The sequence below is a fragment of the Staurois parvus genome, unplaced genomic scaffold (assembly GCF_062004578.1).
Source record: "Staurois parvus isolate SC_StPar_1 unplaced genomic scaffold, SC_StPar_1.0 ptg000686l, whole genome shotgun sequence".
Lineage (NCBI taxonomy): Eukaryota > Metazoa > Chordata > Amphibia > Anura > Ranidae > Staurois > Staurois parvus.
In genome coordinates, this window is record NW_028318482.1 from 4,317,236 (window position 1) to 4,337,834 (window position 20,599).

Genomic DNA, 20,599 nt, shown 5'->3' on the forward strand with positions numbered 1-20,599 from the left:
ATGTGGTCATACAAATCGAAATTTGACATTCTTTTTGGCAACCATGGGCACTGCATCCTCCAAACTAAATAGGAGAGGTACCTTCAGGCTTGTCATCAGCACTCAGTTCTAAATCCTGTCTCTCTGAGGGTATGAGGGCGCATTACTGCGTATGGAATGAGCACCTCACACATCTGGAAAGGTACCAGCAATGCTGAAAGATATATCCAGGTATTAGAGCAGCATATGCTCCCATCCAGGTGACATTTTTCAATGAAGGCCTACATATTTCAGCAGGACAATGCTATGCCACATACTGCATCAATAACAACAGCATGGCTGCGTAGTAGAAGAGTCCAGGAGCTTAACTGGCCTGCCTACAGTCCGGACCTTTCATCAATTGAAAATATTTGACACATTTTGAAACTGAAAATACGACAAAGAAGACCCAGGACTGCTGAGCAGTTAGAATCCTATATCAGGCAAGAATGGGACAACATTCCTCACTCAAAATTCCAGCAACTGGTCTCCCCAGTCCCCAGTTTACAGAGTGTTGTTAAAAGAAGAGGGAATGCTACACTGTTGTAAACATGGCCCTGTCCCAACTGTTTTTGAGACGTGTTGCTGCCATCAATTTCAAAATGACTTTATTTTCTTCTTCATATGATTTATGAGATTTACAAATTATTGCATTCTGCATTTTTCAAGAGCACTGTGGGTTATTTGAAAGAGACAGCATAGGAGAAGCAACGTGTCTTATTACCTCATACCTTTCCCATCCTCTCCCTCTTCCCACTTCTCCTGCTTCACACTCTAGTTCTCAACCCAAAGAAAACATCTGCACCTCAAGTTGGTTCATGTTTTGCCTTTATATAACTGGCATACAGACAGCTCATAGCTCCCTAAGAGGATGTAGAAAATCTGACTGGGTCCTCTAATGGGATTATGATCAACATTTCACATTAGATTCAGAATTCCTACCCACAGTCTAGGCTGTAAATAATATACATCTTAGGTTACTCTGTAGCATTTCTCATCACGTGTCTGTATTTTCAAAATGCTTGTATGTTTACTCCCAACCTGCTCAATGCCAATGTTCATGTTAAGTGTATCCAATATCTCTCTGTTCATTTTGCTTGAACTGAGAAAAATAGAGAAATTAAAAAAAAAAAGATGGAAACCTCAGATTGACCCCCTCTGGTGAAAATTTGAGATAGGTTTTTCTTAAAATTATCCCTACTGCCTCATGGCTGCCATAGTAAACCTCCAAAAAATGGATGTAATGTGCCCTTCCATTCTATCCCTTCTCTGAATCTTTCCTTTTCATGATCATCTTCTTTTCTTCCCCCACTCAGTGGTCCTTGGTCATTCTCAGCCTCTACTGTCCCTTCTCAACAATCAATAAACCGCAATCATTGAGGTGCTCATGCTCTTCCTTCAATATCCTATTCATACTTGTGGTCAACTTCTTCCCTTCCTTCCCTTACAGTATTCCATAGTCATCTATCACTCTTTTCCTTCCTTTATTCCCTGCTTTTATCAATGTCCACTATATTTTTATTGTTCCCCAGTCAATCAGTAAGCACTCTGTTACCTGTATATCCCTCCAGTCCACAATCAGCTGGCACTCTTCCTGCCCTTTTTTGCCCCCCTGCCCATGGTCAGCTCTAACTCTGCATCTTCTATATGGTTTGTGATCAGCTCCTGGTTCACCCCTCCCACCATGATCAGCTTTCACTCCATTCCCCCCAATCACTTTGAATTAGTTGGCACACCTGACCAAACTATAAGCTATAAATCATGCCAGTATTATGAATTACTCAGAAGTAGTTCTCATAAACCCAGAGGTTGAACAGGATGAACTGATGTCTTTCAACCTTACCAACTATACAGCTATGTAAGTAAAAAACCATTCAGCCTAAGTTAAGCCTATTATTAAAGTGATTGTAATGATTTACCTTCTCTGTGCCATGGAATTGCATAGAGCGGCCATGAACCTCCTCTTCTTGGGTCCCCTGCTACTGCTCTTGGCTCCTCCTCCCTGTCCAGTGCCCACATGTGAAGCTGCTTCCCATGGGGGCACTCGTACTTGCTCGCTCCCGAGCCCTGCTGCTATGTCCATTGATGCTCCCTCATCACTGGCTTTGATTGACAGCATGGGGAGCTAATGGCTCCCTGTACCCCAGCAAGCCAGCGAGATACGGAAGTGAGGAAGAGAAGAGCTGCAGACGTGCACGGTGCTAGATCAAATGAGGGCTCAGGTAAGTAAAAGAGAGGGAGAGGGAATGCTGATGCCTAAACATCAGCAAGGAATGCATTAAGGTTAAAAATGTTTAGGCTTTAGAATCACTTTAACGAGCATATGCTGTATTGCTTGTTTTGTTGTGAAAACAATTTACACTGTATTATAACAAATCAACTAAGAAAAATAACTAATGCAACTTTGTGAATGAAAGCTATTCAAAGGCAAGGGGGAGGCAATCTTCTGAGCCAAGTGTGAAGAAAAATCTAAGAATGCCAGATATAAAAATCAAAATGTCTATTTCACATTCTCAATCAATCATGAAACGTAATGTTTATTATGTCATTTGTAACTGGAACAATAGTAATAAATGAACAGCAAGGTTTTCTGTTGAGTTTGAAGACCTATAGACATCAGTGTCCGTGACTGCAGTAAAAATCTTGAACATTGGTGTTAGTGACTGCAATAATAACCTTGAACTTTGGTGTCAATGACTGTAATAACAACCCCAAACATTGTTGTCAGCAGCTGTAATAATAAACCCTAAGGGTTGGTGCAGGGGCGGACTGACCATTTGGAAACTCGGGCACTGCCCGAGGGCCCGGGGTCAGTAGGGGGCCCCATGAGATGCCCCCGGTACCTTTTTCATAGGCTTTTTTGAGTTTGGGCAAGGACACGGGCCCCATGATCCCTATTGCCCGGGGGCCCCATGAGTTGTCAGTCCACCCCTGGGTTGGTGTCAAGGCAGAAAAGTATTTTTAGGATTGGTTGATGTCAGTGCAGAAAAATAAAATAAAAACAAGGATTGGATTCAGTGCAGGAAAAGAAAACCCAGGATTGGTGTTGGTGCATTACATACCCCCAGGAAAAAAAGCAGGATTGTTCTCAGTGCAGAAAAAATTGATTACTGTCAACTCAGCAACAAAAATCAGGATTGGTGTCAGTGTAGCAAAATATCCTCAGGACTAGTGTCAGTGCAATAAAAAAAAGTACAAAAAAAAAGAAAACTGGATTGGTATCAGTGCAAGCAAACAAAAAACAGAACTGGTGTCAGTGCAGCAAAATAATAATTATAATAATGATTATACCAAAAAATAGAGTTCACTAAGCCTCCATTCACACTAGGTTTTTTCAAATTCTGATTCTGCCTGCGATTTGAAAACTCACTGTAGAAGTTTGAAAACACACAATTGTATTTTCAGGTGCCACTCATTTCAATAGCAGCTGAAAATGCAGGACGTTTTTATCGTGATCGTGGCGCATTTTCCCGCACACTACGATCGCGCAAACAAAATTGCGGGACGCGCAACACCCAAAAAAGGTTCTGGAACATTTGAAAAACACCTCCTAGCATTTCTGGCCGTGGGTAAGGGCAGATGATTAATGTAGCATTTGCTTCCTGGAATCCATCTGCCCTTAGTTCAAGTATACAAGCAGAAGAGTGTGCTTATCTGAGAAAATCCCTCCTCCCGCCCCTGAAGACCCCTGGGATGTATGACATCATTTGCCTAGGCCTGGAAACCAGGAAGTAACTGACGAAATGTTGAAAAAAAAAAAAAAACTTAAATCATGTAATTATGATATAATTATACTAATGCTAGAAGCATGAGGAACAAAAATCATCAATGTTGATTGGGAGAGTGAAGTTCCACTTTTAAGTGCTCACATTTAGGGCCCCCAAGATATTTCACAATCGCGCTTCTGCATTCCATTCTGTGTACCAGAAGTAAGACATTATTCTGTCAAACGTCCTCTCAATAAATTCTCTCCAGCTCCTGAAAAAACTCTTTTTTTTTTCTTTCCATGAATCGTCACACATGAATATATACATTTTAAGATGGTTGTTTAATCAATTTCATATTGTTTACAAATATATTATAAAATGAGATTCTCATTTAATGCTGACATTACCCATATTCTATATGAATCTTTATTGTTTCCATTTATTTATTTTATTTTTGAGTATTTCAAGTTTGATAAAACACATCTGAAGATATTGGTGGTAAGAAACACCATACCAGGTATACCATGAAGTACAAGTTGGGAAACAATAGTAATAGTGGCCTGCAATAAGTTTAATAAAGAGATCCACACATTACCTTCCATTCCCACATTTGTACCAATATCCACACATCAGTTCTTATATTTCCCTTATTGGTTTATTATTTTCTCCTCCTCTATACATTATTCATTTTGGTGAAAAAGATAAGGGTGAAAACAACAGCAGAGCGAGCATTGAACATGTGTGTTTTGCTGTCATCAATTCTTAATGACTGGAAGTAATTCAAATCAGTGCTCAGTAGAAGCCATATTAACTGGGATTGTATTGTTAAATTATTAAAAGCATAAAGCTTGTCAGTCTCATGTGTTTACAATGCATCCCATTCCTAGAGCCAAGCAGCTAATGTGTCAAAGCAAGACTGACAGTGTGAAGCTTCATTTATTTATATGTTTTTGGACATTTGCATTGTTCTTTCTCTGCCAATTTGTGATGATACAGAGGAGCAATTTAAATTATAAATCCACTTTCCCATCATGTAGAACATTTTATATGAGATACTAACATTTGCAAACATTATTATTTATCTTTTCTGTTATACCTGCTGTAGATTGTCAAGATTGTCAGTTTGCAAAGATCTGGTGTTTTTTTTAGATACAGTTACATGGTAAAAAGTGCAAGTAGTGACAGCTGGAAAAGCAAGGAATTTTATGGCATACGGTGCGAGACATTCCGAGTCTCTTCTGTCATAAAACTATACTTGCTAACAATTTTTATAATTTCAATTCAGTTCCACTTTACCATATCAGCATTATTAGGAAGTTAGACTTTATTATAAATTGGTGCACTACTTCCGTGATTCTGTTGTTACTCCCCACACGCTCCTCCACCCTCCCCATGATCCTTGGAATTCCTCTGTAGTTTGAGAGGTTTAACCCCGTGGCACCAACCACCTCCCAGCCCTTTAAGGGTTCTAAAAGCTGGGAGGTGGGCCTTCGGGTTAAGTGACCGCTGTGATTGGCTGTCACAGCGGTCACATGATCGGAAAGCTCCCAATCACAAGTATGATTGGGGAGTTTACTGATTACCACTGGCTACTGTGCTGGGAGCATGCAGGGATCACATTTGCAGCACGGTAAGTCGTTTTAACAGGGCAGCATATATGCAGCCACTCGCCGTTAAGGCCAACATGCTGAGCAGTGCGGGCGGAGTCAAAAGGTTAAATAATCTATACGAAGACTTATGACACTGGCAGGGGCGGACTGACCATTTGGAAACTCGGGCACTGCCCAAGGGCCTGGGGTCAGTAGGGGGCCCCATGAGATGCCCCTGGTACCTTTTTCATAGGCTTTTTTGAGTTTGGGCAAGGACATAGGTGCCCCATGATCCCCTATTGCCCGGGGGCCCATGAGTTGTCAGTCCGCCCCTGGACACTGGACTATTAAGGGCTGAAGTTTAATCTGCTTATATTTTGCCTTTGCTGATTACTTCCTCGCCCCTCATCAACATGCTGATCACATTTTTAAATAAAACATTTATGTTTTTATACCATAGTTTTGACCCAGTGATGTTATGAATGGGTCTCTGTGCCTCCCTATGGAATTCAGGCAGAATGTGGCTGGTGGGAAGTACCAGTAGAGTGCTATACATAGCCTTCTGAAAACACAGCACTCCACCTTAGTACTCCTTGCAAGAGCCTTCATCCCTGATGCAAGCAGTGGCAAAACTGGAATGTAGTTCTAAGTGATAACTGGACTTTAAGGTTAACTTAGCAGAGCAGTACTTATTAAGACTAAAAGCAAGGGAATTTAGCGTTCGCTCCTGACTTCCATAAGACCCCATTCATTTGATCTTTGCAACCCTTGTTGTTAGGCTTTAAATAATAATAAAGGTCTCATTCTGTGGAAACTAGCGGTCACAAAATCTTCTGAGACACTGAGGGTTATTTACTAAAATTGCATGGTGTAAAATCTGGTACAGCTCTTCATTGAGACCAATCAGCTTCTAGGTTTTATTGTCAAAGCTTAATTGAATAAGCTGTAGTTAGAAGCTGATTGGCTACCATGCACAACTGCACCAGATTCTGAGTGCTCCAGTTTTAATAAATCTCCCCCACTGGTTTCTATGCCAGCTGTGCACAATAAGGAAAAATAACATTTTCTTTTGGATTTATAAATCACCAGAGTTACTTTCAGTTTCAGGATGGCCTTTGCTGTATTGCTGTATGATAGATGAGCAAACCAAGCCTTTGTTTCCATCAGAACATATTGTAAATCCATTAGGGACCTTTAAAATTATTTAAATAACACCTCAACCTTTCACTTTTACTTGCCCCTTCAATAACCTTTCAGCATATCTGCCTTTGCAAGGCTTGTGATTAATGTCTTCTCTCAGCTCATACTTCCTTTGAAGCTATATAGTTGTAAAAATTCAATTTTTCAAGCTCTCCTCCAGGGCAAATGGAGATACACTAATTCTCAGCACACACAATCCCAGGAAAAATAAATACCAGATATCACTTCTACTTACTTGGTAGTTTGCTCAGTTCATTCATAAATTTGTCCTTCATGTCGGAGAAGACATTATGCCTGGTTGATATATCTGTGCCATTTTGATGGGACTCCGGCAAGACTGTTGCATGCGTTGTCTGCTCAGATGCAAACTCGGCAGATCTACGCTCCTGGCTCATTCTGGAGCTGTGAAAGGAAAAAAGTAATAACAGTAATTAGCTGGATAACAAATGAGAAAATTGAATTTATTTGTCTAATGTAACACATGCATTCTGTCTAACACACAAATTGAGGAAGGAAAAAAGAAGTATGGCTCATATCAATCTGTTTACAGGACTCATTCTAAGTGCACAATGGCAAATAGCAATTATCTTGTTGGTAAAAGTGGAAATCACCTTAATGGTTGTTGTTTTTCAAAACGGAAGAAAAATGTACTGCAGGATATGTTTAACGGTGTATGCCATGGCCACTTTGTGGCATCAGTGCATGGAAATCAAAAAAGTTAAGCTTTCTCAAATATATATTCTGATATGACTACATTCTGAAAATGTGTATTGGTAGGCTAGGAAGATGGCAACATGATTATACAAATTCTACACAACAGAGAAAATGTTACAACTATGAGCCAGCTACTAACTGCAAATAGAGGAAAACACAAGATCAACACTTGACACAAAGCAACTAAGCTGAGAATTCCCCCAAATTCTCCACTCACAGAGGCTTAGTACATGAAGTTACATGGTTTCTATTATGGCTCACAGTCCTCCCAGCAAGAAGGAAAGAAAACCCTAAGCCAAAACGCAGGGTCAAAGGAAGGCAACTTGAACTGTCAATCTCATCAGCTACCTATTCTGGGTAACATGACTTTGATCTACTTTGACTATGCTAAATTGACCCTCTCAGAGATAATTATGGAATTGCATGCAGATCTGTAAGAAATGCTGGTGAGGTTGGATGAAGTAGTAAGCGCTAGGGTTAAAGGGGACCTAGAAATCAATTGCTTACAGAAAGCCTCAAATTTCAGTGCAATGCTCATTAAGACCCAAGAAGCCAATTGATGGCAAACTGAGAGATGTGACCTGTTGTCTTCCAAACGTCACACTCAAGATGAAAATCAACAGGGCCAGAGAAAAAGAACAAATCAAATTTAATGGAGACAAAAGGAAAATATTTTTAAGACTTATCAAAGAACATGCTTCATAATAGGTGAGTTCTATGTCACCTACTCTTCTAACTATGAAAAGAGAGCATAGTATACAGATGGATCTTTTCATTTTGCCCTAGTGCAACATTCATAGGAAGAACCTTAGTCTCTGCACACCAGAAAACCTATCTAGCTTCTGCACAAGCCTTTTTCTACCTTTGACTGAACTTCTAGACTGGTATATTTGTTATAAACTACCAGAGGATCCACATACTAAAGTACCTTTTCAGGTTCCTCACGCAAGCTACCACCTAAACATGGTAAATTCCCTAAACAATGAGGAGTCTCAAGGCTTGAGGCCACTTTCCTTAAAGTATTACTAAACCCAGGACCCTGCATTCACTATATCCGGTCTCCCACAGTACACACAGCATGGAAATGCAATTATTGTAGTAGATATAGACTGCCAAATACCTTTTCTCACCAGCAGTATATAGCATTCTTGTGACTTCTATCAGTGTCCAGCTGAGCACTAGTTAAAGCTTGTAGGAGTTTTCATTCTCCCTGACCCTCTGACTGAACAGTGCTGTTTGGCCTGTGCTGATCACATGTACCCTCCCAAAGAACAAAAACTCTCTAACAATACAAAATCTAGCAATACACACTAAACTGAGTATGTGCAGAGTGACTCCTAGAGCTCTGTACTATCAGCAGATGGACTAGGGACAGTAATAAAAGGAGAGGATCAGAGAAGACAGAATCAAACAGCCTTTTTACAGAATGCGGAGGATTAACCCCTTACATTCCACAGTGAGTACATATACAAACTGATCTTACTGTTGTGGGTTTAAGCCCTAGCACACACAGCAGCTCACACAGCTGGAGATGGATTGCTTACCAGTTCAAAAGCCTGCCTTTTTTTTTAAAGAGTCTAATTCAGCATTTGGTAAACAAACTGTACACTTTTCAATGCATGTTCAAACTGAGATCTTTAATTTTTTTTTTGTCTGTACCTACATGATCTATGGGCGGCACAGTGGCTTAGTGGTTAGCACGTCTGCCGTGCAGTAAATGGGTCATGGGTTTGATTCCCGATGGCGCCTCCTGCATGGAGTTTGTATTTTCTCCCTGTACTTGCGTGGGTTTCCTCCGGGTACTCCAGTTTCCTCCCACAATCCAAAGACATGCTGGTAGGTTAATTGGCTCATGTCTAAATTGTCCTAGTTTCATCCCTGGCCATGCAGGATCTCCTGCATGGTAGGGGTTGGGGAAACACCTGGCAACCTACCCTGTAAAAATAATTGCTAAGAGAATTCATGGAAAAAGTTGCTTATGAGTGACAGTCCATGCAATCGCCAAGGGTTGGATACGACGGAATGGATAGAGAGAGAGAGAGACATGATCTATGGAAGTCAAACTCAGGTTTTCCATGTTAGCTAGTTAAACTATCATATGGAAAGATATAGAGGTAACAAATTGCCTAGGTTTAGATGAAGCCACTAGGTACCAGTCTAAAGCCCCACTATCCATTTATGCACCTAAGGATAAAAATTTTCCAAAAGATATCAAATCTGAGCACACAAAGCTGTCCCCCCACCAAGATATGGAATGACAGACCCTGCTCACCATGACATGAGACACATACCAGTTTTACAGCTCAGAACACACTGGGGAAAAGTTTCCACAGAAACATAACAAAGAATCATTTGCTCCAATTTAACTGATGAGTCAGACATCTTATGGCCTCATTATATATACCCCTTTATTTTTGGTTTGTTTTTTTTACATTAACTCAATAACCAGGAGAGAGAACTGTGATATTCACACTAGTTCCCCCTTATAGTTACTCATCAAAAACTGCAATAAAACACAAACTTTAGCTTTTTCTTTAATAAAACAAAGCTACAGGGTTCTGTAGTTTCACAAAACTCATCAGTTAAAGAGACCATATTAGCCTCTAAAAAAATATACGTAGAATTCCAACTGCCATTTTATTCACCTCTTTGGTGGCCCATGTCTCCTACCCTCCTTCTGTTCTAGCACTGCACCTCTACTGTAGTTGGTGACTTTCATTGTCATTTGCTTGAGTCCCCCGCAGGGCAATGTGACTCCTTTCTCCGACCCCAATGTCACTTAGTAGCGAAGCAAGGGTCAGAGAAGAGCATTTTCCACAGAATGGATGTGACTCCTGGAAGAGTCTGCGGAGCTGGACAGAGAAAAAGGGTAGGAGAAATAAGCCACAATGAGAACAATTACTCTTTTCTCGCATGGAGTTAAAGTGATATTAACCTCCCTAGCGGTATGATTATGTCAATATTTCTGTGCTCAAAGCGGTACATTTTTTTTGCATGGAAATATGTAGTTGTTTTATTGTAGGCCTGTAATGTTTGGGAATAACTCACTGAAATCTGTCCGAACAAGAGTCTAGTAATCATCCTGGGTATGATAAAATTTGAAACACGAAATCATAAATTATAATATAATAAATAATCATAAAAAATAATATAATAATACATTCAATTCAATAATATAATCAAACCAAAAACACTGAATTTTGAAATAGAGTGCCAAGTTCGCACATCAGTGAGCTCAGTCGCAGAATCGTTTTCAGTGTCTGATGATGAATTTCCCCACAAATCATTATCACTCAATTCTGCAAGTGGTTCTAATTTACTATCGCTGTTCTCTAGCTGGTCTAAAACCGCTTTTGACCTAAAGGGATGCTTTTTGGATGCCATGGACATTTCTCAGTTTCAAGGCAGAAAGAACAGTAAAAATGCAGGCAGGGCACAGGACAAAGCACTAGGGACAAAATGTATGTGAAATGCTTTGATACAGTAATGTTTTACTATGTGATTTTAGTTATTGAGTGAATGTCACTTTTTAACATTTTTAAATTTCCCGCCGGTTCTGTCCCCCGTACGTCCCGACGCTCGCAGGGACTGAAACCCGGAAGACAGATGCCGGCATCGGCTGGGGACACTGCAGGGGGGACATCGTGGGAACAAAGGACAAGGTAAGTCCAAGAGGGAATCCCAGAACAATGCTGCAGGGTATTCCTGAGTGTAGCTCGGGGTTACTGCTTCTGGTACTGATAGTTAACCCCGAGCTACACTCGGGAATACCGCCAGGGAGGTTAAATGTTCTTTTTTTTTTAAAGCAAACATGTCATACTTGCCTGATCTGTGCAGTGGTTTTTCACAAAGCAGCCCTGATCCTTTTCTTCTCTGGCCCCCTGCCTGCATTCCTGGCCCCTCCGCCATAAACAGTGCCCTCAATAACAAACTGCTTGCTATCAGCGCACTGCAGCATGCTCACTCCCGAGCCCTGCTCTATACGTCCATAAGATACTTTCTGCTCATTGGCTCACTGGCTGTGATTGACAGCAGTGGGAGCAAGCTCTTCTTCCCAGTTTGGCACTGAAACACGTGGTAGTGTCTCATCTTGCACACCTTATGATTATGCTTTCTGTAGCATAATATGTATATCAAGGCACTACAGTAGTTGATACCTGTTGTAATATATAAAAAATAATCTATTGATCTTGGTACATGGCTTCACTGACCATTTTCTTTGTCTTTGGATAAAATCATTTGCAGCCTCCTTGATCAATCAGCATGATCTCTCCCTGTTCCCAACCGTATTTATGTCAGGTTTTGATTACTTTTATAGGTGCTTAAACAACCCACTGAAAGGCCGCAGGCAACTGAGGACATCAATGTGCTGTGCCAAGGATGCCCACGCACAGGCCTACAGTGGTACCCTGAGTTCCTAAAGGTACGGTGTTTGGGGCTGATCTGAGGTCTGAAGCGAATGCATTGGGGCTTACCTGAAGTCTGAACTGTAGGCATTGGGGTTGGTCTGAGATCTGAAGTGCATGCATTGGGTCTAAACATGTTTTGTGTGTCCAGGAGTTAATCAATTTTTGAGCTCACAGTTGTACCGCTAATAGCAAGCTAAACTCATTAATCATTATATCACAACTACACATTTAACCTGCCATTAGGAGTACAACTATGAGTGCTAAAATTGAAAACAAAACTAAGACTACACACTATTTTTTACAGACATGCCAGTTATCTAAAGCTTGTGAACATGACACATTGTAGAAAAGGTTGCTGACCCCTGTTCTTTTGCACAAGTACCTAATTCCATCCTACTTAATTAACATATCTACCACAAACCCACCTGCATACTGTGATTCTAGGGTTGCCATGAATTGGACACTTTAAAATAAATTTGGTATGACTGTGGAAAAACAAGGTAATTCTAATGATAGGTATATGATATCCTAGTTTGAAGTATCTAAAGGGCCTGGGAAAACCCTGGGAAAAAAACTAGAAGACTTAAAAAAATCTAACTTTCCCCTGCTCATCTTCATGTTAAATGGCTGCATAAGAAATTGTCACAATTGCCTGGATATCACATCTCCTCCTGTAACTACAACCTAATGTTGTATCTTCACTTCTACTGCCTTTTCTTCTCAAGGTTGAGTTGGTGCCATTCGAAGGCAGAAGTGTTATTGCTGGACACAGTAATACCCGTACATACCATCCTCCCCCAATCCCAATTTGGACAGCTGTAAGGGATTTCCGGCAAGACGAATCGTGATTAGAAATGCGCATGCACATAGGAACTCCCGGAGAAGAGTTGTCGGTTGTGCACATGGGTGCAGAAATGCGCGATCATGCACGTGCACACGCACAGCGAAGATTGGTGCCAGACGGCCTATTTAAAGAGTGTCTCTGCCCATGTTAGATGCTGACTGGTCTTCAGCTCCCCCGTGTCCTGCTTGTTCCTGTGTGATTCCTTTGTTGCTGACCCGGCTTGTTCCTGACCTGACTCTGATTGCTCTCCTATTTGATACTGGTTCCTGACTTTGGCTCTGCTCCTAACCTTGGCTTTCTTTCTGATTCTGTACCGTGCTGCCCAACTGTTGATGACCCTGGCTATTCCTATGACACGGCTCCTGTCTCTTACCCTCACTACCTGCCTTGCTCTGGTGCACGCCTGGCAATCTACAAGACCTGCTCTGCTTGTTACTACTGTGCCTGAATCAGAAGATCATCAGTCTTCCAAGGTCATTATCTGCAAGAGCTGCAAACAACAACTACTGGTGCCCTTGTCCCCCTGGTCCTAGACTCCCTCTGTTCCAACTCCAGTGGGGTCAGGGCTAGTGACACAAGTTAGGCTAACCTCATAATTTCAGTCTCCCATCAGGTACGTGACAACAGCATTAACTGTCCTGAGTACATAGATGTATAGTTGGTAAGGTTGAATAAAGATACCAGTCCATCCAGGTCACCGTGTGTGTGTGTGTATGTCACTACCATTTTCAATATCCCTACACATTGAGCTCACTAAAACTACATCTAAACATTTTTTTAATGTATCTACACTCCCCACTGACACCACTGTGGAAGAAAGCTCCAGATTCTTACTGCTCTAACAGTAAAGAACCCCTTACGTAGTTTAATACTGAACCACTTTTCAGCCCGTGTGTGGCCGTCTATCTTCTTATCTTATCTTAGAACTAAGATTTTCTCCCAATGCTAGAGTCACCATTTAAAGACTTTTATATTGTGATTATATTATTATAGTATAGTGTATATTGCGATACCGTTCCTCATAACTAAGGATCTACAGCCCCCTTATTAGCTTTGTTGCCCTTCTCTGGACAAAACTGGATGGCACACTCAAGATATGGTTAAGATGTGGTTTTGTAAAGTGTTAGAAATATAGTTTTATCTTTTGAGTAAACATACATAAAATTCATGATAGGAGTCTGCTTGCCTTTCCTGCTGAATCTTGACATTGCATGCTATTGCTCAGTCTGTGATCTACAAGGACCCCAGATCATTTACCCATCTTCCCATTGATTTCCCCAGAGGTTCTCCCTCTAGAGTGTAACTATCATTTTAGGCTCCCAAGTACATTACCTTATATTTTTCAATATTAAACCATATCTGCCATATAGATGCCTACCTCACTCTTTCTTACGGTCTTCTTTTACATTTGTTATATTTTGTTGTAAAGTTATTAGTCTGCTTAGCTTGGCCCCACCCCCTCTCTCTCTCCTCATTGGCTGACTGGCTGTGATTGACAGCAGTGGGAGCCAAGGCTACCACTTGCGGTCTCAGTCAATATGAAGGCAGAGACCCAGGACAGCCGAGGCTGTTGTGCACATTGATGGATTGCTATGGGGCTCAGGTAAGTATTGAGGGGGCTGGGGGCACTGCTGCACACAGAAGGTTTTTACCTTCATGCATAGAATGCATGAAGGTAAAAAACCTTGAGCCTTTACAACCGCTTTAACATATCCCCACTTTTCTTCAATATTCTTTGTTGCAAGAGTTTGATCTCATTGATTGTCATGTAGTATGGACAGCAGCTTTAAAACTTGGCTTGGTTGATATTTCTTGCATATAATGTATGCTCTTACCCTCGTGTCTACTTTTCCTATAATTTAGAGCAAACGTAATTACTCTGTGATCATGGTTTCCTAAGTTATCCCTTCCACATCCGCAATCAGCTCTGTGTTATTTGTAATTAGTAGGTCTGTCAGAGCATTATTTCTAGCTGAGCTTCCACCACCTGTGTTTACTGTAACCAAAGTTTTTTACTTATCCCATATGGTTTAAAAATTATACTGGTCACTGTGTTCCATTATTTTGTAATAATTCTAAAATGATGAGACATTCTGTTTCAATATCTAGCTTTAGACATATATAGCCAGGTTTGGAGTGTTTGTCTTGGTTTTGCAATTTAAAAAGAATCTAAATAAAAATTATTGGAACACAAAACAATACACATTAAAAAATAACACAGCACATGAAAACGTTTGTATACTGATATATAACTGTAACACTGTACATAACAGATTATTGTCCCTCCTTAATGTTCTCCTCAACGTAAAAATATACTAAGATGATTTAATGCATAATCTTGGATATTACAAGAAACAGCTTTAGATATTTAGTACCTCTGGAAAAATTTAAATAATGCATCTATTAAAAATGTATTTCTAGGTCCCCTTGAGCTATGTATAGTAAAGGAGAGTCTTAGCTTTCAAAGGCATGGTATAATTTTGGAGGATTTGGCCGGATGGTCCAGTTCAAGCCCTTACTGGTTTGGTAGGATCCACTCAGGAAAGGTGAATGTACTTCTAAATTTTTTCAGAAACCTCCCAATTGTAATCCCTAAGACACAGCTGATGAAACTTTAGTAGGGCATTGATAGTTTTATATAGGGGAACCAACCTTTAGAATCAATAGATCCATGGTATACACTTCCAAAGGGTGCTCTGGGAATTCCTAATCTCAGTATTTATCACCAGGCAGCACAAAATTCCCAATTGATACTCCACACCTTATTGATATGGAGGTATTATTCTGCTCTGTAGGCTTTATAGCAGCTCTGACGTGGATTCCTAGTAGGTTGCGTCCTTCAATATTATGTCCTACTTTGTCATATTCCTTGGCTACATGGGATAACATAAGTTGACAAAAAAAGCTCTGCTCACTCCAGAAGCCTTTGTCTCCTTTATTTCATAATCCAGAATGTATTCCAGGACAATCCCCATACCTCCTCCATTGGTGGGTTAAGAAAGGCTTGTTATGAATAGGAAATTTCTTATTTTACAATCCCTGGATTACTTTAAAAGCAAACTGCAACTGTTTCTTCAGAAAAGGTCAGATTCAGCCATATTCCCTCCTACCCCAGGGATAAACATAAAACAGTCACTTGTCCTTTATCTCTGATGTTATTTGAAAGCTCCTGTAAAATTAGGGACCTGGTGAAGAGTTGCATTTCTAAACTATAGAGTTACTTAATATATAGCTCAGTATTGGAACCAGTCGATGATAACAACTGACTATGGTAAACAAAAACTGAATTGGATCATGATTAATGGAAAATTAGCATGCTCCCTCCATAACAACCAAAATGAATTTAACAAGACGTGACAACTATGGGTGAAATGGGGTTGATTTACTAATGGCAAATAGACTGTGCACTTTGCAAGTGCAGCTGCACTCTTTTTTTCTTAGTAAATGTAAATGTGGTAATAAAACAAAGCATTTTTGCTTGCACATGATTGGATGATGGAAATCGGCAGGGGCTTACCACATTTACTAAGCTCTGGGCAAAATGAGCGCAACTGCATCTACAGAGTGTAACTGCACTTGCAAAGTGCACAGTCTTTTTGCCAATAGTAAATCAACCTCAATATTTCTCAATAAAAGATGGAAGCCTGGGGAGTGCGACCCTAACTTCTCTTGACATTCTTTTCTTTTCCTTTTCCTGTTCTTTCTATTTTCCTTTTTCTATTTGTTATTATCTAAACTTGTATGATATTCTTTTATTTTCCTTTTCCTTTTCTTTTCCTTTTTTTTGTTTGTTATTATCTAAACTAGTATGATAACAGTTATTTACAATAATGTTACTCGCTGTTGCATACAGTTCACACAAATATGGTTGCTAGGGATGCACCAATACTGTTTTTTTATCGGCAAGTATGAGTGCCAGGAATTATGAGTACCAATGCTAGGCAGGATCTGCTTGGTCAACACCGTCCATGTGATGGTGCTGACCAATCAAAAGTCCTCTAGCCAGAACTGTGATTGCTGAAAGAGGAAAGAAAGTGGCGGGGATTTTAAATCCCCACTGTTTTCTCTCCTTTCCTTCCACTGAGACTCAGCACGGGATGCCTGCAGGGAGGTTTCCCGCACCGCTCCTGTGTGAACTCGGGCTAAGACAAGACTGGGTTCACACAGGAGCAGTGGGGAAACTGCATGCGATTTAGTCAGGAATCGCATTCCTGTTCAAATCGCATGCTACTCTTTGCGGTGCAATTTGCATCCATTAACGCAAATCGCATTGCAAAGTATCGATTAAGGTATCGGGAGTATTTTCATGAGTATGAGTACTCATGATATTCCTCAGTATCGACACCAATACCTGTTTCAGTATCGGTGCATCCCTAGGTTACACCATATTTGTTATAAGACCTCCTTCTTCCCAGTCTGAGTGAGAACGACTGGGACTGGGGTTACCAAGTTAATCATAATGGTTTACCTGAGGCTATTCTCTATTACTTATATTATCCAAGCTGGAATTTGACCTTCACTACTGCTGATCATATTACTGTCATATTTGTAAGTGACAATTTCCCTGCAAAGTTTTTTTAGATAATCCACTGATGCTTTGCTGCATATGTTATTCTTACCAAACTGTAACTGTTTGTTCTATTGTCCAAAACTGCAATAAACAGATAGAAATAGGAAGGCTTCTCATAGGCGTAGCTTAAATTGGAGAACATAAAGGTTAAAATATGGATTAATGGGTGGGAATTGGGGTCCTTTTTAAGAATGTATAAAATGTGAACGGGGATTGGAGGGTGATTACGTAACTTGAACATCCTCTAGTCTCTTGGAACGTTCCCACCACTCTATAAATTGTTTCTGATTGGTATGGCTCTATTGGTGGGTTCTACCCTGAAATCAGTTTCACAATATCTCTTGTTTGCCGTCCTGGGGCCTTTGATTAACTGGATGCCTGTCCAGAACCTATAGTTAAGACAGGCATTTAGCAGAGCTGCTAGTTCATCTGTAACATGGGTTTTGCCTAACTTGATAATGTTAATGTTTGCTATTACAATGGAATGCTGTAAATATACTGTTAATTGGCTCAAAAAATGTGGCTTTGACCATTTCAAAGTAATTGGTTTCAGTATAATTTTTAGGCGAGGGCCACATTGAATGATCCTGATATGTGTTCTTCATGCCTATGCTTCTTAGTAGTCATCATGTCTTTATCCTCAGTCTCTGACAAATATTACACTTAATCTTATCTGGAAGGCTGTTACTATTCCAGCAGAGAAAGTGTTGATATGCCAGACTATTTTTGGATTGGTAAATCCCTTAGGTGTATATCTGTCTGCTACCAGACGTCCAGGCACAAACATGTCAACCACACACTAGGCCACAGCTGCTGCTCTCCGACTGAGGAGCATCGACCTATGTAAGTTGGAACGTAATAGGAGAATATACTTGGGTCATAATTGAAATCATGAGATCAATAACTCAATTCACACAATTCACATTTAATTGAAGCCTTATTAGGTACTTTAGACTAACACTGACCCACATACAGACCTTAATTTTTGCACTGTAAAATAATTTAGCTTAGACTAAGAACTCCAGTCTAAAACAAAATCTGTGGATGCAGTCTTATTTAAAAAAATCTATATATTTACCAATTTATTTATTAAGCACACCTTATTTTATTTCCTAATATCTGTGGTTATGTTTTTATTTTCAAAAGCTTGCCATGCCTCTGAATTGCAGTCAGTTTTCAGAGGCGTTTGACAGGAGGTTAGGAAGCAATGTGACACCTCTTCGCATCCTGTTTTAACTTCATAGTTGCTGCACCTATGCACTGCAACCACATATGTAGCACGCAGATGTGAGAAATTTGTGGCACTTCTCCATTTGCTTGAATGGGTCAAGTTTGCCGATGGCACTGCTGCAAACTGGACAGAAATTACTGTTTTTTCGTGCTTGCGATGCTTACTTTTGAACACCCTGTTCACTGCCTTTGCAGTTTAAGTGGTTGCTAAAAAAACAGCCACAAGTCTAAACTTTCCTTTAAAGATAACTTTCCTTAGCATTCGGTGTCTTCCCACCTCCCCTATCTGGGAGGCTTTATCCCATCCTCCTATGAGACTCTGTTTGCAAATAACCACGCAGCTCTTGTAGGGCAAACAATATCCACTCTTGGATCACAGAAGTACCAAATATTATGGCTGGGAAAGATAGTAGCCCCAAAGAGGATTCTGTTTCCTTAACGGCCTCTACCCATTTGGGCTTCTCCCAGTTAACATTTCTTTACACATTCTATGGTCCATTCAGTGGGCATGTCCGCAGTTTATTTGGCAGGATTCTAGACCCTGAAAGTGGTTCTATATAATATAAGGGAGGCATACTGACCAACAATGTAAGGAGGCATATTGATCATAAAAGCAAGGGGGCTCACTGTGTCCTAACCACTAATGTAGGAGGGGTACACTGACAACCAATGTAATGGTGTACACCAAGCACTGACTGCTAGTGTAAATGGGCATGCTGACCATCAATTTATGGGGTCACACTGAGCACTGACTACCAGACGAAGGGAGCACACGTAACAACTAATGTACATAGTCCTACCCCTGCACTCCATAAGTTCCTGACCTTTTCACTCTACTATGTTACGTATTACACCGCCACACTGACCACACAGTCCTGACTGCTATACTGTATATGTTATAATGTACAGTATGTTACGTAGTCTAGACCATTGCACCAAATATCATATTCTGGCCAGTATATCTGTAATTTTCTTAGTGCAGTTCATCCCTGAAGTACATCTTCTCCTAACTACATGGCCATTCTCAGCAAACTGACACACTTTTCAAGGAAGTCAGTGTAATCAGTCACTACTCAGCCATGCTGGACTCCAATAGTTCTACAAATGTATGACCTTTCAGGTAAATTTATTTCAGGTACTTATATAGCGCGGTCAATTTACGCAGTGCTTTACACATATATATTGAACATTCACATCATTCACTAACCCTCAAGGGGTGTAAATTCAGTTCAATTTATATTTGCAGTCAGATACAAACTGCATATGCATAGTTGCCAACTGTCATGGATTGCCCGGGACCGTCCCAGATTTTAAAGCCCTGTCATGGCCGGATTTCGTCCTGGGCTCTGTCCCGAAAATAGGAAATATTCCCGGATTGTGTGTCCCTTGGCTGCCAGCACCACAATTCTTGTACTTCTGAACAGAGAAACGTCAAGACAGATCACTCCTCCTCTCCTCTCCCTCCTCCCCCATCAGCTCTGTCCCGGCGCTCTGATTGGGGACTACCTGTGAGGCTTGGCAGCGTGAGTGAATGGGAGGGGGTGTGGCCAGCCTCACAGATAATTGCGCCCGGCCCCTCCTTCTTTTAGCTAGTGCAACGTGAGCAATGAAGGTAAGTGCTGTGGTGGTGGGACGTATGTAGTGTATGTACAGTATATGTAGCATGTGTGTATGTAGCATGTGTGTTTGTAGCATGTGTGAATGTAGTGTGTATGCCGGGTTGCCAACTATTTGTATGTTTAGGGACAGTTTGTAAATTTCAGGCACCATGTCTGCAGTCTCTGTCCATCCCTTGTGCTATGTCCACAGTCTCTGTCCATCCCTTGCACTATGTCCACAGTCTCTGTCCATACCTTGCGCCGTGTCTGCAGTCTCTGTCCATCCCTTGCACCGTGTCTGCAGTCTCTGTCCATCCCTTGCGCTATGTCCGCAGTCTCTGTCCATCCCTTGCGCTATGTCCGCAGTCTCTGTCCATCCCTTGCGCTATGTCCGCAGTCTCTGTCCATCCCTTGCACCGCGTCTGCAGTCTCTGTCCATCCCTTGCGTCGTGTTCGCAGTCTCTATCCATCCCTTGCGCCATGTCCGCAGTCTCTGTCCATCCCTTGCTCCATGTCCGCAGTCTCTGTCCATCCCTTGCGCCATGTTTGCGGTCTCTGTCCATCCCTTGCGCCATGTTCGCGGTCTCTGTCCATCCCTTGCGCCATGTTCGCGGTCTCTGTCCATCCCTTGCGCTATGTCCGCATTCTCTGTCCATCCCTTGTGCCATGTCCACAGTCTCTGTCCATACCTTGCGCCATGTCTGCGGTCTCTGTCCATCC

At 41.1% G+C, this 20,599-nt stretch overlaps 1 protein-coding gene across 1 annotated transcript in view; it reads right to left on the reverse strand.

Annotated features, from left to right (window-relative positions):
• LOC149447462 (synaptotagmin-1-like) overlaps positions 1–20,599 on the reverse strand; it is a 348,270-nt gene that overhangs the window by 142,039 nt on the left and 185,632 nt on the right. Inside the window, exon 2 of the mRNA XM_089652580.1 lies at positions 6,750–6,916. Within this exon, the coding sequence (XP_089508706.1) occupies positions 6,750–6,909 (160 nt within the window). The 5' untranslated portion in view covers positions 6,910–6,916. The remainder of the gene's footprint in view (positions 1–6,749; positions 6,917–20,599) is intronic.